At 41.8% G+C, this 14,572-nt stretch overlaps 4 protein-coding genes across 4 annotated transcripts; 2 read left to right on the top strand and 2 right to left on the bottom strand.

Annotated features, from left to right (window-relative positions):
• Positions 1–1,305: 1,305 nt before the first annotated feature.
• mfsd1l (major facilitator superfamily domain containing 1-like) lies at positions 1,306–4,797 on the bottom strand. The gene is made up of 13 exons (XM_028431316.1): positions 4,539–4,797; positions 3,974–4,074; positions 3,733–3,842; positions 3,588–3,643; positions 3,351–3,494; positions 3,029–3,187; positions 2,838–2,953; positions 2,629–2,729; positions 2,317–2,428; positions 2,086–2,223; positions 1,863–2,002; positions 1,656–1,767; positions 1,306–1,579 (listed from the first exon to the last, which is right to left on the bottom strand). Exons 1-13 carry the CDS (start codon positions 4,558–4,560, stop codon positions 1,439–1,441), a joined length of 1,452 nt encoding a protein of 483 aa, XP_028287117.1. The 5' UTR covers positions 4,561–4,797; the 3' UTR covers positions 1,306–1,438.
• Positions 4,798–5,143: 346 nt separating this feature from the next.
• Positions 5,144–7,401, top strand: eme2 (essential meiotic structure-specific endonuclease subunit 2). Its single transcript, XM_028431628.1, has 8 exons — positions 5,144–5,796; positions 5,881–6,002; positions 6,086–6,181; positions 6,282–6,406; positions 6,493–6,571; positions 6,654–6,769; positions 6,851–7,040; positions 7,110–7,401. Exons 1-8 carry the CDS (start codon positions 5,337–5,339, stop codon positions 7,263–7,265), a joined length of 1,344 nt encoding a protein of 447 aa, XP_028287429.1. The 5' UTR covers positions 5,144–5,336; the 3' UTR covers positions 7,266–7,401.
• Positions 7,402–7,533: 132 nt separating this feature from the next.
• On the bottom strand, positions 7,534–11,796 carry LOC114451666 (SPRY domain-containing SOCS box protein 3-like). The gene is made up of 7 exons (XM_028430452.1): positions 11,689–11,796; positions 10,181–10,316; positions 9,552–9,732; positions 9,052–9,239; positions 8,801–8,903; positions 8,603–8,728; positions 7,534–8,509 (listed from the first exon to the last, which is right to left on the bottom strand). The coding sequence occupies exons 1-7, from the start codon at positions 11,727–11,729 to the stop codon at positions 7,965–7,967; spliced, it is 1,320 nt and encodes a 439-aa protein (XP_028286253.1). The 5' UTR covers positions 11,730–11,796; the 3' UTR covers positions 7,534–7,964.
• Positions 11,797–12,116: 320 nt separating this feature from the next.
• nubp2 (nucleotide binding protein 2 (MinD homolog, E. coli)) lies at positions 12,117–14,502 on the top strand. The gene is made up of 7 exons (XM_028430453.1): positions 12,117–12,217; positions 12,731–12,846; positions 12,932–13,130; positions 13,264–13,418; positions 13,556–13,666; positions 13,757–13,826; positions 14,268–14,502. Exons 1-7 carry the CDS (start codon positions 12,202–12,204, stop codon positions 14,405–14,407), a joined length of 807 nt encoding a protein of 268 aa, XP_028286254.1. The 5' UTR covers positions 12,117–12,201; the 3' UTR covers positions 14,408–14,502.
• The last annotated feature ends 70 nt before the right edge of the window (positions 14,503–14,572 follow it).

Genomic DNA, 14,572 nt, shown 5'->3' on the forward strand with positions numbered 1-14,572 from the left:
ACTGTACTACTTTGCCCTTTGCAAATCAGTGTGTAAGGAGCTCCACCTACTGGTTGCTTGCTGACGTGCTGACTTGTACAATTGTATTTTTACATGATTAAACAAGTGCGATTTTAAGCTTAAATAGTGCCCTTTTAGACCCACCACATAATACAGTTTTTATTTTAAATCTACTCCTAAGGAAGATATTTATTTTTAATAAGCTAAATGATTCACTGCACTAATCACTAACTGTGTCTATATGCTGCCTGATGCTGTTCAGGCAGTGTACAGTCATTGCCAAAAGTTTTGGCAGTGGCACAAATTCTGTGTTTTAACTATTTTTTTAACAATGGCTACCTCCAAAGAAACTTTTGCAGCTGTCGTTACTTTATATCAGTGGCCTCACATGCAAGGAAAGTGAGGCTAAGCATATTGCACCTGAAAGAACTATTTACCGGATCATCAAGAGAGAGGTTTAACTGCTGTAAGGAAGGCTTCAGGAGCTTGTTCAGGAGTGGCAACAAGCAGGCATAAGTGCATCTGCACACACAGTGAGGCTAAGACTTTTCGACAATAGTCCTGTGTCAAAGAGGGCAGCAGAGAAGCCACTTTTATCCCAGAAAAATATCGAGGATAGACTGAAATTCTGCAGAATGTACAAGGATTGGACAGCAGAGGACTGGTCCAAAGATATTTTTTCTGACGAAGCTCCCTTCTGACTTTTTGGGACTGCTGGGAGATTCGATGTTCGAAGAAAAGGAGAATGATACCATGCTTCCTGTGTTGTGCCAACAGTGAAACATCCTGAAACTATGCATGTGTGGGGTTGCTTCTCATCCAAGGGATTGGGCTCACTCACATTTCTGCCCAAAACACTGCAATGAATAAAGAATGGTACCAAAAGGTCCTGCAAGAGCAATTTCTGCCAATAATCCAGGAGCAGTTTGGTGGAGATCTGTGTGTTTTCCAGCATGATGGAGCACCATATCACAATGTAAAAGTAATAACCAAGTGGCTTGGAAAGCATGCCACAATGAATTGCAGAAGTTATGAAGAAAAATGTTCAACACTGTAAATATTGACTCTTTGTGCAAATGTGATGCATTTGGCAATAAATATCTTTGAAAGTTGTGAAATTATTACAATTCTTCTTCAATTTACCATGGAAACATGTGTAAAAATAATCACAAGCAGCTGAAGCAGGAAAGTTTGTAAAATGCGAAATTTGTGCCACTGACAAAACTTTTGGCCATGACTGTAGAGAGGGCAGGGCACTGCTTCGCTGAAACTAGCCATTATCAACTTTAACAAAATGACAAAACATTAAATTGGACCAAGTAGTTCAGTGGTCCATATTTATTATTTATTTATATGTGTCACTACAAGGACAAACACTGATATTGCATGCATTTTATAAACAATATTTATAAACATGTAAAGTGTTAAAATACAAAACTCATGAGTTGACAGAATGAGATCGGACAGCACCGTCATCCTCATCCTCATGTTGCTCTTCCTCTTCCTGGTGAAGTGGCTCACGGTCGGACTCTATCGCTGCTGGTGCTGACCTCTTTGTTGTCTTGTTCAAGGTTCCACCCTGTTCAAAAACATATGTTAACTCAGCACACTGTGTGCGGTGAGAATCCATGGTGCAGTCCAAGGATATATCTAACCTGTTTGTGATCAACAATATTAAGCAGCACTGAGGTCACAATGCAGCATATGGTGTTGGCCAACATGAAGATCATCATCCTCTGCCAACGCCACAACGGAATTTTAGTTTCGCTGGACAATTGAAACAGAAACCATACAGGTAAGTCAAATTACAGCACCGAACATTGGAGCACTGCAGTGAGAGACTAATCTGAAGTATTTCCTACCTTGACTTGGTGCCTAAAATCTGTCCCACCACAAGATTGGACACCCCAATCCCAACCATCTGTATGGAGGTGGCCAGACCCATGGCTGTTCCTAGAGTGGCCTGAGGTACTACGAGGGGAATAGATGGCCACATGCTAGCCTAGAATACAGCACAGATACAAAGATAATGCTAATATGTTGCAAACACAAATGAGACCATAGTGCAAAGAAATCTGTCCTCACAGCAGCAAAGGAGTAGGTGACTCCCAGCCATATCGTGGAGACCAGAGGAGGAACAAAGGTAAAGGCAAGGAGTCCAAACACTGGCAGTGTGAAGACCGCACAGGCCACAGCGAAAATACCCCGCAGACCAACATAATCCTGAAAAATAAAACGGACAGCATACATTTATAGTTTAATTGTGTATCGTTTGTGTACCTGATTGTAGAGAAGATGTAGGGTACAAGTACTTACTATGAGAATGCCCACACTAGCTGAGAGAACAAGTGAGCTGTCATAAACCGCCCCTGCGACATATGCTGCCTCCTTCTGACTGTAGTCACCGTATTTGTCCTGGATGAACTTGCTGAAAAGGAACACAAAGCATACAACGATGCATTACAATGATGCTTTATGTCAATAGTAGTTCAGTAGTAGTAGATCTATGCAGGGTCTAAATAATAATAAGGGCCACAGGTTTCTAATTTATTTCTTGCTTTGAAATTCCTCCATGTGTGTCTTAATAATAAATGTTTCAATGTTTGTGTTATGTGCTGATAACTCTACCTGGCATCTGCAATGAAGGGGAAAATGCCATTATAGAAGAACATGATGGTAAGAACCAGCAGCCAGTATCTTAGCGACAGGAGTTTCACATCTTGAATCCTCTGCACACACAGGAAAAAAAGTCGACAATTATTACATAGCATACTATGTGCACATTTATTAAAAATGTTGGTGTAAGTAAAATAATATCAGATTCTTATTGCTCATACCACTTTACGAGACTCTTCCTGGATGGCTCCGTCCAGACCCAGCTGCTTCATTCCAACCTTGTCCAAGCTGCTCACTATGATAGCCGAAATGAAGCCCAGCACACACAACAGTGCTCCTAGAAAACAAACAAGCCCTCTCATTTATAGACTGTCACAACATATATAACCCTGTTAAACCTTCTTTTACCTACCTCCCCAGAGTGTCCACTGAATGCCATATATTTCTTCAAACTTCTGTGTGAGGAAGAAGTTCAGGACTGAACCCAAGCGAGAGAAGGCTAGGGTCAGTCCGAAAGCCAGGGCCAGCTCCTTTCCTTTGAACCAGAAGGCTGTAATGCGGTTCTGAACAACTAATAAAGAAGCAGGTGAGAGAGCAGTTTAGTATGGATGAGATATGCTGCCACAACAGCAAAAAAATAATGACTTCAAACACCAAATAACGTGAAAATGTGTAGTTGTTATATTGATTTTTTTCATTCTGTTAATATATGGATTACATATATAAGGCCTTACTGGTCAGAGATCCATTGCCTGATCCAAACAACAGGCGCCCTGTGAGCATTAGGGGCAGCAGATATGGAGATCCTTTGAAGTGGGACCCCAGTGCAAACAGACTTGAGCCCAGAACACACAGAAAAGAGAACAGAAACACCCCAACTGCAAAGAGGTGCAAACAGAAATCAATATTCTTGTATTTCTATCAGTTTTTTTTGTTGTAACAGAGTTTCAGATAGTGTACATGTTACTTACAGCGGTTTCCTAATTTGTCAATGAGGAAACCTGCCAGGATCACCACAATAGCATTCCTGTTGATAGGAGAGAAAGAAGCAACACAGTCCCTGATAAGCCATTACTCAGCATAAATACACTTTAATCAATGTGTGAATGCATTTACGTCCAAGCGTAGATAGCATAGAGGAGATTATACTGCTGAGGGCTCATCCCCAGTCCCACCACACAGTCCACTGTGCCATTGATCACTGTGGCATTGGGACATGTCAGGTTCTGTTGCACAAGGACAAATGCTATTGAGCAACAATTATAAGGCAGACTTTGGAAATTTGACACTAAGCTTAAATAATTTAATTATTATATAACAATATTTACAAAACATTTTAGCCAACTCTGCTACTCACCCCTTGGAACTGATCCTGCAAAACACTAGGGATGTCAAAGCAGAAGTACGAGCCAAATGTCAGCAGGCAGTTAAAGAAAAGTACCACAAAGCGATAGTAAGCTGCAACAATAACATAAAGAGGGGTCAAACACAAACATACTTTGCAGCAATTCCACTATTAATTAATAAATACCCTTAAGGCATGCTTCTGCTCAAATTTCTGTAAAGCTGAATTACCTATCAACATCTGAAAAACCATATACCTACATTTTCTTATGCAGTGTTAAGGTATAAAAGACATTTGGAGGGTGACTTTGTGGAAACAAAATCCTTTAAATTTGCTCCAAACAGTAAATCGTGGTGAATGACTGTGAGGGTAAACACACAAATTATAATAAATCAGACAACCAACCATTAGGTATCTTCCCTGTTAGTCACATGAGTAACTACACATTAAGCAAAACAAAACGCTGAGTTAGCAATTCAAGTGTCCCACTTTTTCAGGGAAGAGTGTTGTCTTTAGGGCTACCAGGCAGTGGTCAGCTATATTCAGCAAAAAGTTATTTTTGGTAAATAGCACGTACCTTTCTCTGCTGGCTGCGCCATAGTGAAAAAAAAACAAAGCTGTAAGGTAAATATATATAGAGAGATAACTTTAAAACAGCATCCTTGTTGTTGTTTACATAAGCAGGCAGCTGTTAGCTGGGTTAGCTTCCACAGGGCAGGTCCAACAGCTCTACTGCTGGTGACGTCCGCAAACCGCAGCTCTTAAAGCTAGATTTTTTACGCCACACCGACAAGGCAGCGGCCCCCGTACGTAATGACGTACACGTAGTTTCAGGAAGTTGCGTAAATCGGAAAACTTTTTTTTTAAATACCTGGAAAATGTTATAATAATAATAATAATAATAATAATAATAATAATAATAATAATAATAATAAACAATTACATTAATTTTATCTGGAAACCATTATTTATTATATTAAAAACACAACACAAAAGATTATAAGGATGATGGGATCAAGTACCAAATCATGCTACTACACTATAATCTAGTAGGGTGAAGTTTACAAATGCATTCCACTGTTGATAAATTTGCGTCGATTAGAATTAAATGGCCCGCCATATGTTTTTAATTAGTCCTTAAGTGTGTCCCGGGATAATCCAATAGACAACAGACAACAGATGTGTCCGCTGGTCTGCGCTCCACCTGGAGACTATGTGCCCGCCTTATGTCCTGTCTAAATAAAGATTTAATCTACCCTACTTCTGTTGCATTCATTCTACGAATTTTACCCTGGATGCTATGTGTACCGCGTTTTGGATGACTTGACCCTCATCGGACGCCATCGTCGCTGGGCAACCAAACTAAATATGTGGCATGTCTGTCTTGCGTAGAGCTAAAACGTGGGAAATATCTGAGTCTGAGGACAGCGATGCTGAAGGAAAACCCGATTTCAGCTGCGACAGTAGCAGTCAACCAGTGGCAGCCAGCGATGAGATAAAGAAGGCTCAGAGTTCAGGCGACAAGTGCACAAGTGCTGCTCTCCAGCAGTCAAACAAGCGAGCGTCCAGTCAAATTTGTTCTTTGTCCCCTCCGCGACCAGATAGATCTAGCACGCCCAGTCCTGCAAGAAAGCGTCGCACAAAGGAGGAGGTAGAGGCGAACAGACTGAAAGCCAAGGAGAGGAAGGAGGCCAGGGAGAGACAGAGAGCAGCTAAAGCCCATGAGAAGGAGGAGAAGAGACAGGAGCAGCAGAGGAGGAGAGAAGCTGCTGAGAACCTCAAGAGTCTCAGACCGGAGAACTGCATTAAGTGTCTGACTGTCTGCATAGATCCAGGTGGGCTGATTGCATTGTCATACTTACATTAAGTGAGTCAATCTGTCAAAATGTGTGTTTTGTAAACTTACTGCCATCCTCCAGCTCTTCTGCAGCAGGATGGCTCAGACATCCTGTTGAACACTCTGGCGACCTTTGAATGGAGATTTTCAATTGAGATCCAGCAGCTTGCTCACAGCATCACCTGGACCAGAGATTTACCTCAGGTAGATGGCTCATTTCACAACAGTCTTTTTTTTTAAAATGTGCATTTTCTTCACCCCACTGATACCACTGCTTGTCGTTTCAGCCAGGAGAAGATGGCAGGGTCTCTGTTGAGGAGGAGCCGGTGGTTCTGGTTCTGGGTCAGTGTGACTTCATGGACATGGTAATCTCTGTGAGAAAGGTAAGGAGCTGTAATAAAAACAAATATGATGGACTGTGTGGCCTCAGAAAAGACTGCATTGTGTTTGGAAGCACTCACGCTGTGTTCCCCTTTACTACAGATGCTCGACAGCGAAGCAGAGGAAACAGAAACAAAGTCTTTCCTCGGTCCTATTTTGGAGTGTCTCAATCGAGATGCCAAGAAAGTGATCACTCTCTTAGTCACAGACTCTGAGCCTGATTACAGGTCAGTAAATGCATCATCATTTATAATTGATGAAAGACTTTATTGTAAATTTCATGACCTGACTCAGTGATGTGTATTATTAACAGGCCAAAGGCTTGTAGTGTGCATTTACAAGATGAGACTACACAGTCCAAAATGGGGATGACAAATGTGGACATTGAGGAGGTCAGTTTAATTAAATTTATAGTTATTTAAATCCTTTGTAGTAATGAGCTAAACTTGAACTGTTTACTGGCTTTATTCCCAGGTTCTTGTGTACCTACAGCTCTACAAAAACATCTCACTTGTCTTCCTGTATGACTGGCAGGGCATCACTGACCACGTGTGTGCTGTCACCAAGGCTTTGTCAAAACGTCCTTTCAAGTATGAAACATTGCAGGCAACTTAGTATGCCAGTATTGTATTTGCTGACTCCCACATGGTGGCCTATTCCTCTCCCTGTAGGCTCCTGACAGAGCGGGCAGAGCTGCCATTCTGTGTGGATGGTTCATGGGCCAGCGGGGTACGGGTTGAGAAGGATGGTTCAGGACTGATCCAAGTCTGGAGTAAGCAGATCCAGCAGCTGAACAGAGTCAGCCCTGCTGTGACCTCCGCTGTAACTGCATCCTACCCATCTCCCCAGCTGCTGCTGCAGGTAAGTCTGAGTGTGTTTATTCACCTAACGACTTTAAATAACTCCATATTCTTATAATACTGTCTTTAGGCTTACCAAAGCTTGGAGCTAGAGGAGGAGAAGAAGGGGCTGCTTGCTGGTCTCTTTGTGAAAAGTGGAGGCAAAGAGAGACGCATTGGACCAGAGATATCAGCCAGAGTCTACCGCTGCTTCACAGCCCAGAACCCCCAGCTGGTCCTGGACTAATTAGGCCACATGAGAATGTAAAGGATGTATGGCAGCAGTCTGATTCAATCTGATCTCTGCGTCACCACTGCTGCTGACATGCAAATGATGTTGTTTACAAGCTAAAAATATGCCTTTGATATAATGTTCTCTTTCCAGTGATATAATGCTCATACTCATCCGAAAGAATAAAATATATTTAACAAGTTAAGAAAGAAATGGTAAATATTAATTTTGTTATGTATAAATCTGTTTTTTGTATGTATATAAAATAAGCTGCCAAAAACTCTTTTGTTATATTTTGTTTTATTGCCCAAGTAAGAAAGTTCATAAACAAAAATGTAACTGTAAGTAGAAAAAACTCCACTGCTGAGTAGCAAATCTTCATGTAAGCACAAAACCGTATCAAAAAGCAGCTTTCCTTTCTATCCCTGAGAATAACAAGAGCAGATGCCAGTCATGTAAAGTCTAAGTCTGCCTAAAGAGAAGGCCTTGCATAGATTTAGACTGGTATCTTTTTAAAAAAGAATTTAAAAAAAATCACGCACACACTGCATACACACTGTTGTTGTCTTAGTTAAATGACAAAACATTTCTACAGTTAAAAAAAGAAGCAACAATCCACTCACAAACATTGGCTAACAGATGTACAAGAGGAGATGTTGATGGCCATGGTAGAATAGATAGGTGCCAAACACTTAAATCATCTGACTCACTACGTCATGTCCAGCGGCATCTTTTGCACTGATAATCCTCTGGCTCAGAGCAGCAGCTATCATAGTCGCTGCTGGGAGGAGTGGGAGGGCAGTGGCAGGCGTCAGAATGAGTTTGCAGTGACGTCTGACAGGAGCAGTGGTACTGGACTGTGTCAGAAAATGGACTGGAGCAGGGGCTCGGTGAGGCGCAGGCACTCAGGGTGGACACGGGGCTCGGGACCGGGCTGGGGATGGGGCTTGAAGGCAGGCTCATCTCCTCAGGGAAATCTTCTGGTGTGTATCTCTGCTCCTCCGAGGTTTCAGGGCTACTACTGAGGGTGAACAACCAGCCCATGTGTGTTTGGAGAAGGGAGTGTAGGCCCGGGGGCAGCTCCAGGGCATTCAGTACATCTGGGCAGCGGGGCAACATCTGCCTGAGCCGGACACAGCAAAGATACTGCAGGGAGGTGGGTGTATAGCAGGCACGGATCACCTTCATACTGCTCTTGGCTGCTGTGGAGCACACCATGGGGTAGAACTTCTTGTTCTGCAGCCTGGTCGTAGCAACACCTGGTACGAGGAGGAAAACACACAATTATTATGAGAACATAGAAGCTGGCATAACTAAAAAGCGTCTTAGACTTAAATTGCACAAAAACACACCTATGCAGTGTCGATTCTTGTAGAAAGTCAGGGTACCGTGCCACGTGTCCAGGTGCACTCCTATGATCGAACCTTGACCAAACCGGGAGGAGAACTTCATTTTGTCCCCTTTATGCTGGAGCAGACCTTCAAATACAGAGAGTGTTTTAAAATGCTGCAAATATCTTGATCGAGTTTGACATTTTTTAATAAGTCTACCTGTGTAGGAAAGCCCCCAGCTGTCTTCATCGTGGCCCAGCAGACTACCAAAGCTGTATTTAAACTTTTCCAGGTTTAACTCGGAAGTTCCAATCCCAACCATCTACATAAAGGACAACAAAACAAAACCACATGGATAAGAACATGTTTCTGATGACACAATATTACTCAAAACATGTCATATTATTTTTAATTAATGCAAAATTTGTTATTTTTAGTGTTTTTTTAATGTATGTGAGACTGCTACGCACCATGTCTGTTCCATACACAGGAGAAGTCATCTTGACCTCCCAGTAGTGCTGGCCGTCTACAAGCTCCTTGGTGCCGCGGATGGCAGCAGTGCCGCAGCTGTAGTCTGAGTGAAAGCTCACCTTCCTGTTGTCACAGCTGAGGAAAGCTCCAGAGGACCTACAGTGCTCATCCCACACCCAGTCAAAACCTGAAGGCACACCAAACATGAGATGCAGGAGCCAAAAAACAAGCCATAGATACAACCGATTTTCACTTGATGATAATGTCATCAGTGTGATGAGTCCAGTTTCAGTATTTGGTATTAGGAATGTAAATATCTTTACTCGTACAGAATGTTTGAAAATATATTGCTCCATATGTAGCTATAAGCTAACAAAAGCAATACGCTTCCATAATACTCAGGGCCTTATGTGCAGCCACATATCTGAACTTGTGCCCATTTACATGTAGCCTGTTGCGTTCATACGGTGTATCACTGCATCTACCAGCTTTTGCTCACCTTGATCCTCCTCCCCGCAGTTGCAGTCACTGATGACACGGAAGCCAGTGCTGAGCTCTTCCTGTCGGTCACAGCAGCAAAAAGACTCCCCTATCTCTGTTACTGTGCTGGGCAGGGCCACCAACTCAGAGGTTGTCTGGGATCTGGCCAAGTGATCCACCTCAAAATCCAAGTCACTGATCTGGTTCACACAAACAATACAAACAGCATCATGTAAGTCCATCATGGTCCAGGATGCCAAAAACAGCAACAAAATATTACACATACAACCCACACACAAGAGCCAAATGAGAGTCCATATGTTATGTTTTAAAGACTGAGCATCATTGGCTTTTCCCTACAAGGTTAGTGTATATAATTGGTCAGAGAAGTCATGTGTGCTACTGGGTAATATTAGAAGCCTTCCAAAAATACTGAGCCTCCTGCCCCATATGCCTTTGGAGATGTCTTACATGCTGCTATTTCAGCATAACAGGTAGAAACACTATCTTCCATGTGTCCAGGGTCTCTGTCTTTTACAATGAAAACACTTCATTTAACCGTTTATCTGACATGAAACAAGTTGCACTTGTATGTGTATCATGATGCCATGTCTGAACTGTTTTACCTGACAAACCTCATTATCTTACCTGTGTCACAGTCAGGTCCTCCCACTCGTCTCTGTCTGACATCTGGATCAATGCCATGGCATCTGTTTCTCTCTGTGATTCACTCCAGGCCAAATGCCGAGCCTGGCCATTTCTGTCTCTCCTCAGCATGGCAGCTCTGTGGACAGCAGACCCAACACCTGATGACCAGCTGGCACACGTGCAGAAGGTCATGTACTTTTTTACGTGTCAAGTCAGGTCAGTGTTTAGCTCACATCCTACATTATCAGTGTGATGACACACTTTCCAAACCTGCAAAATAAGACCCTTAGTGCAATGTGTGTTTTTTTCACAGAATAGATACATCAGCCTTAATGTACTCTGCTGTTCCAAAAATGTGTGTATGGCATTTCACACCACCAACACTTTTTACAGCCTCACAGATTCCTCCACTAGTTCTCAGCAGCGAGTGTGAAAGCTGCAATATACTATCTAAGATTTTTAGTCACCTATACAGACTGACCTCTGTGTATGGAGTAGCCTATTTCTATCCGTCCCATATGCCACAATTGGCAGCAGTGAGTGTTTCCGTGTACTTCTTCAACCTTTTAAACCCAACCCTCTGCTGTGCTACTGTGGCAGCACGTCTGTTAACTTCAGCAGCAGACAGACACAATTAAGGTCACTCGATCACAAATTTCAACTTCCAGACAGAATCTTGGGTTCAATAATGTAAGTTCAATATTGACAGTGTAGCCTAAACAATAACTTCACTAAACATCATCCAGGCTGTTTTGACCTGTTTATCATTTCACAGTCAGTAATCATTACTATCAATTGCAATATTTTGCCTTTCTATGGCCTTGTTTACTCTTTGCTTGAAGGAAATCACTATAGTAAATATAAAACAACAATGTTTTTTGCTCCATAATATTATTATTATAGATTTATTCTATTATTCTATTGTAATAATATGTAATTTTAGTCCAAATGTCTGCTGTTAACTGATAGCATGTCTCAGTTAATGCCAGTACTGACCACAACAGCTGGTTACTGCTTTGCAAGCAGGTGCAGAAGATGACTCCCATTAATTTAGATTAGCTCATTTTAATTGAGCCTTACCCTAGATACAGCGAAACGCATCATCTGGAGGACCAAGTCAGGACAGTACAAGTACTTTTGTCAGGCAATGTGTTTATGGACATGATATTGCTCTAACTGTACTGTGATTGCAAAGTGAGCTGTTATTAAATACAACAAATCTATCTGTGGTCAAATCTGATCAACATCTGCCCAGAGTTTCACTTCTCATCTTCTATTAACATTGTCAGTGCAAAATCTATCATTCAAATCACTATCTATATAACTATCCATAACACTATCTGTTATTCAACATATTAGTATTAACTGAATGCCTAACTGGCAGAGCAGAAGTGGAACATGTGTTTGATAAACAAACAAGTTTTTAAGGTACTTCTGTCTTATTTATCATCTTTATACACTTACACATACACATATAGTTAACCAGGTCAGAGTGGTCATGCTCTTACCTTACAGCAGTCTTCCTATAAACTGTCTTGCAGTGGCTCATTTGAAAGCCAGTGTGCCTCTATATCCGCCTGTGTAACAGGTGCAGTTTGTACTGTCCCACTTCTCAGAGAGATAGAGGTAAACATTACGTCTCCACGCCCTCACCTCGTGCTTATTGGATAAGACCTGCATGAAGGAGGAGCTCATGATAATTTGCTTCGTTAACTTCACCTACTTGGGGTAATAACTGTAGCCTTTTGAGGTCAGCTGACTTTATTAGACAGGTACACACAAAACAGTTGCTTTACGTACCTGCGTCTACAGTTAATAAAAAAGCAGACGCACTGAAACCAGTTTGCTTACCGTTTGTGGTTTGCCTGAATGCATCATGTCTTGTCTCGGCAGTCTATTGGCTGCTTCGTAAAAGAGGCGGGACTTACCGGAAAAACTGTTCTGTGATTGCACAGGTTGTAGTACGTGACAACCCCGGAAATTGTCAAACGTGTCGTGCGTCAATGCCTTAAATCCAGAACATGGAACAAAATAATGGTAAGTAAGAGTAAAAACAACACAATTTTACTCATTTTGTGTGTGTGTTTTGTTCATTTTTATATTATCTGTGTATCTATGCCAAAAGACGGTAGCTGACTGTAAACTTGGCAAAATGGTGAGCAGAAGCTAACTGGAACTCTGTTTAGCCTAAGTATTAGGCTACATCTCTTTCAGTTCAATTCAAAGAACTGTATTTGTGCCCTAGGGGCAATTCAAGTCTACCTTTCACCTGCTAATACTCGTGAATAACGCTAAACAAAGGATTTACATATTAGCACAGGAGGTACTGTTAGAACATGTTATTACATAGTCATTGATGTTATCCACTGTATCCTTCTGGACGTTGAACTTTAGACCCCCATCACTATCTGCGACATGATTCTCTGAACCTCAACATTACTTTGACACTTCAGATCCCCTACACTTACACTTTATGAATAAGCATTCATTCATCTTTTTCTAGTCATGGTGATGTAAGCAGTTTTTTTTCTTTTCTCTTTTACATATGAGATGGGAACTTGGCCCAGGTGCAGCACGTTGTGTTGGTACTGTCAGGGAAGGGAGGTGTGGGAAAGAGCACCATCACCACAGAGTTAGCCCTGGCCCTAAAGCATGCTGGAAAGAAGGTTAGTAGCTGCTGACACTGCTAATATTACCACTTTATTGTCATTGCAAGTAAATAAAGTAATTTATGAAAAACTCTGTGTACAGGTTGGCATCCTGGACATTGACCTCTGTGGGCCTAGTATCCCCCGCATGTTGAGTGTGGGTCGGTCTGACGTGCATCAGTGTGATTCAGGCTGGGTACCAGTCTACACTGATGCCCAGAAGAGCCTAGCTCTTATGTCTATTGGCTTCCTAATGGAGGATCCAGATGAAGCAGTAGTGTGGAGGGGGCCAAAGAAAACAGGTACATTATTCTACACTTGTACAAAAACTGTGTTGATCAAGACTTGTGGAGTTAAGTTTGGTCAATAAAACTATGTGATCATGATGTTCAGCTGTGTATTTTCATAATTGTTGTTTTGCATCTTGTCTTCCAGCCTTGATTGGGCAGTTTGTGTCAGATGTAGCATGGGGAGACCTGGATGTGCTGCTGGTGGACACACCACCGGGGACATCTGATGAGCATTTGGCTGTGCTGGAAAACCTTAAAAAACACAGAGTGGATGGAGCCATTCTGGTCACCACACCTCAGGTACACATTAAACTCTCAGACCTACCTGTATATCAGTAACTGAAGCAAAAAGGTTCTTTTTGTTTTATAAATAAGACTTTAATTACTCTCCCTTTAAGATGCATTTGGTAAGAATTGGTTTATTGGTGTATGTAAAGGCAGTATCTACAGGAGATGTGAGACGAGAGATCACCTTTTGTAAGAAGACAGGTGTTCGGATTCTCGGCATTATAGAGAACATGAGTGGCTTTGTTTGTCCCCACTGTTCAGTGAGTAATACTTTTTACACCGATAAATTTAGACAACATACAGTGTACAAGTAGCCAGTGTATGTTTTAACCAATGTTTCTCTTTTTCAGGAATGTACCAACATATTCTCAAAGGGTGGTGGTGAAGAGCTGGCCAAACTGACTGGATCAGTGTTTCTGGGTGAGCTCAGAGGAAGTGAATTATCTGCAGTTTTAGATTTTAGCCACAGGGTGTCACTGAACAGTGCCAATGCATACCATTTCTCACTCACCATTCATTTATATCCCTGCCAAGCTGTTAAAATGGTTGATCCAATCAGTGCAGTAGAGAGTTTGAAATCAATAATTCATTGTCATATTAATAGACCTTTTAGGTTTCCCTTAGTGGCTATCAGCTTTGTGTGCAGATCAATCTCTTGAGTAATGATGCTGCTAATTCAGCCTACCCTGTGGCAGTGAGAAGCTGCATCTGGTTGTGCTACATAGAAAAAAAAACACCATGCATGTGCATTTTATGGATTAACAGCCACTTGGTTTTACTGCTGACTTGAGAGGTATGTGATGTATAAAGTCCAGCAAGTAAACAGTTTGAGTAGTTTCAGGCATTATCCTTTAATTTCAGGTGCGGTGCCATTGGATCCTCTTCTCAGTGCCAGCATAGAGGAGGGCAAAGACTTCATCCAGTCCTTTCCTGACAGTGCCACCTTCAGTGCTATTAGCAGTATTTCTCAGACTCTGCTCAACAGCCTCCAGACAGCATGAGCCATGAGAAGATTATACCATCATAAGGAATTTATTAATCATTTTGTATGTTACATGTCCTGTATAGTTTACCAAATAAAACCATTTACTGATTGTCCTGTTTTCACACATTTTCTTGGTAAAATTCAGTATCCGCCTACAGCACAATACAGGATTTGTACAGTT

The sequence above is a fragment of the Parambassis ranga genome, chromosome 19 (genome assembly GCF_900634625.1).
Source record: "Parambassis ranga chromosome 19, fParRan2.1, whole genome shotgun sequence".
Lineage (NCBI taxonomy): Eukaryota > Metazoa > Chordata > Actinopteri > Ambassidae > Parambassis > Parambassis ranga.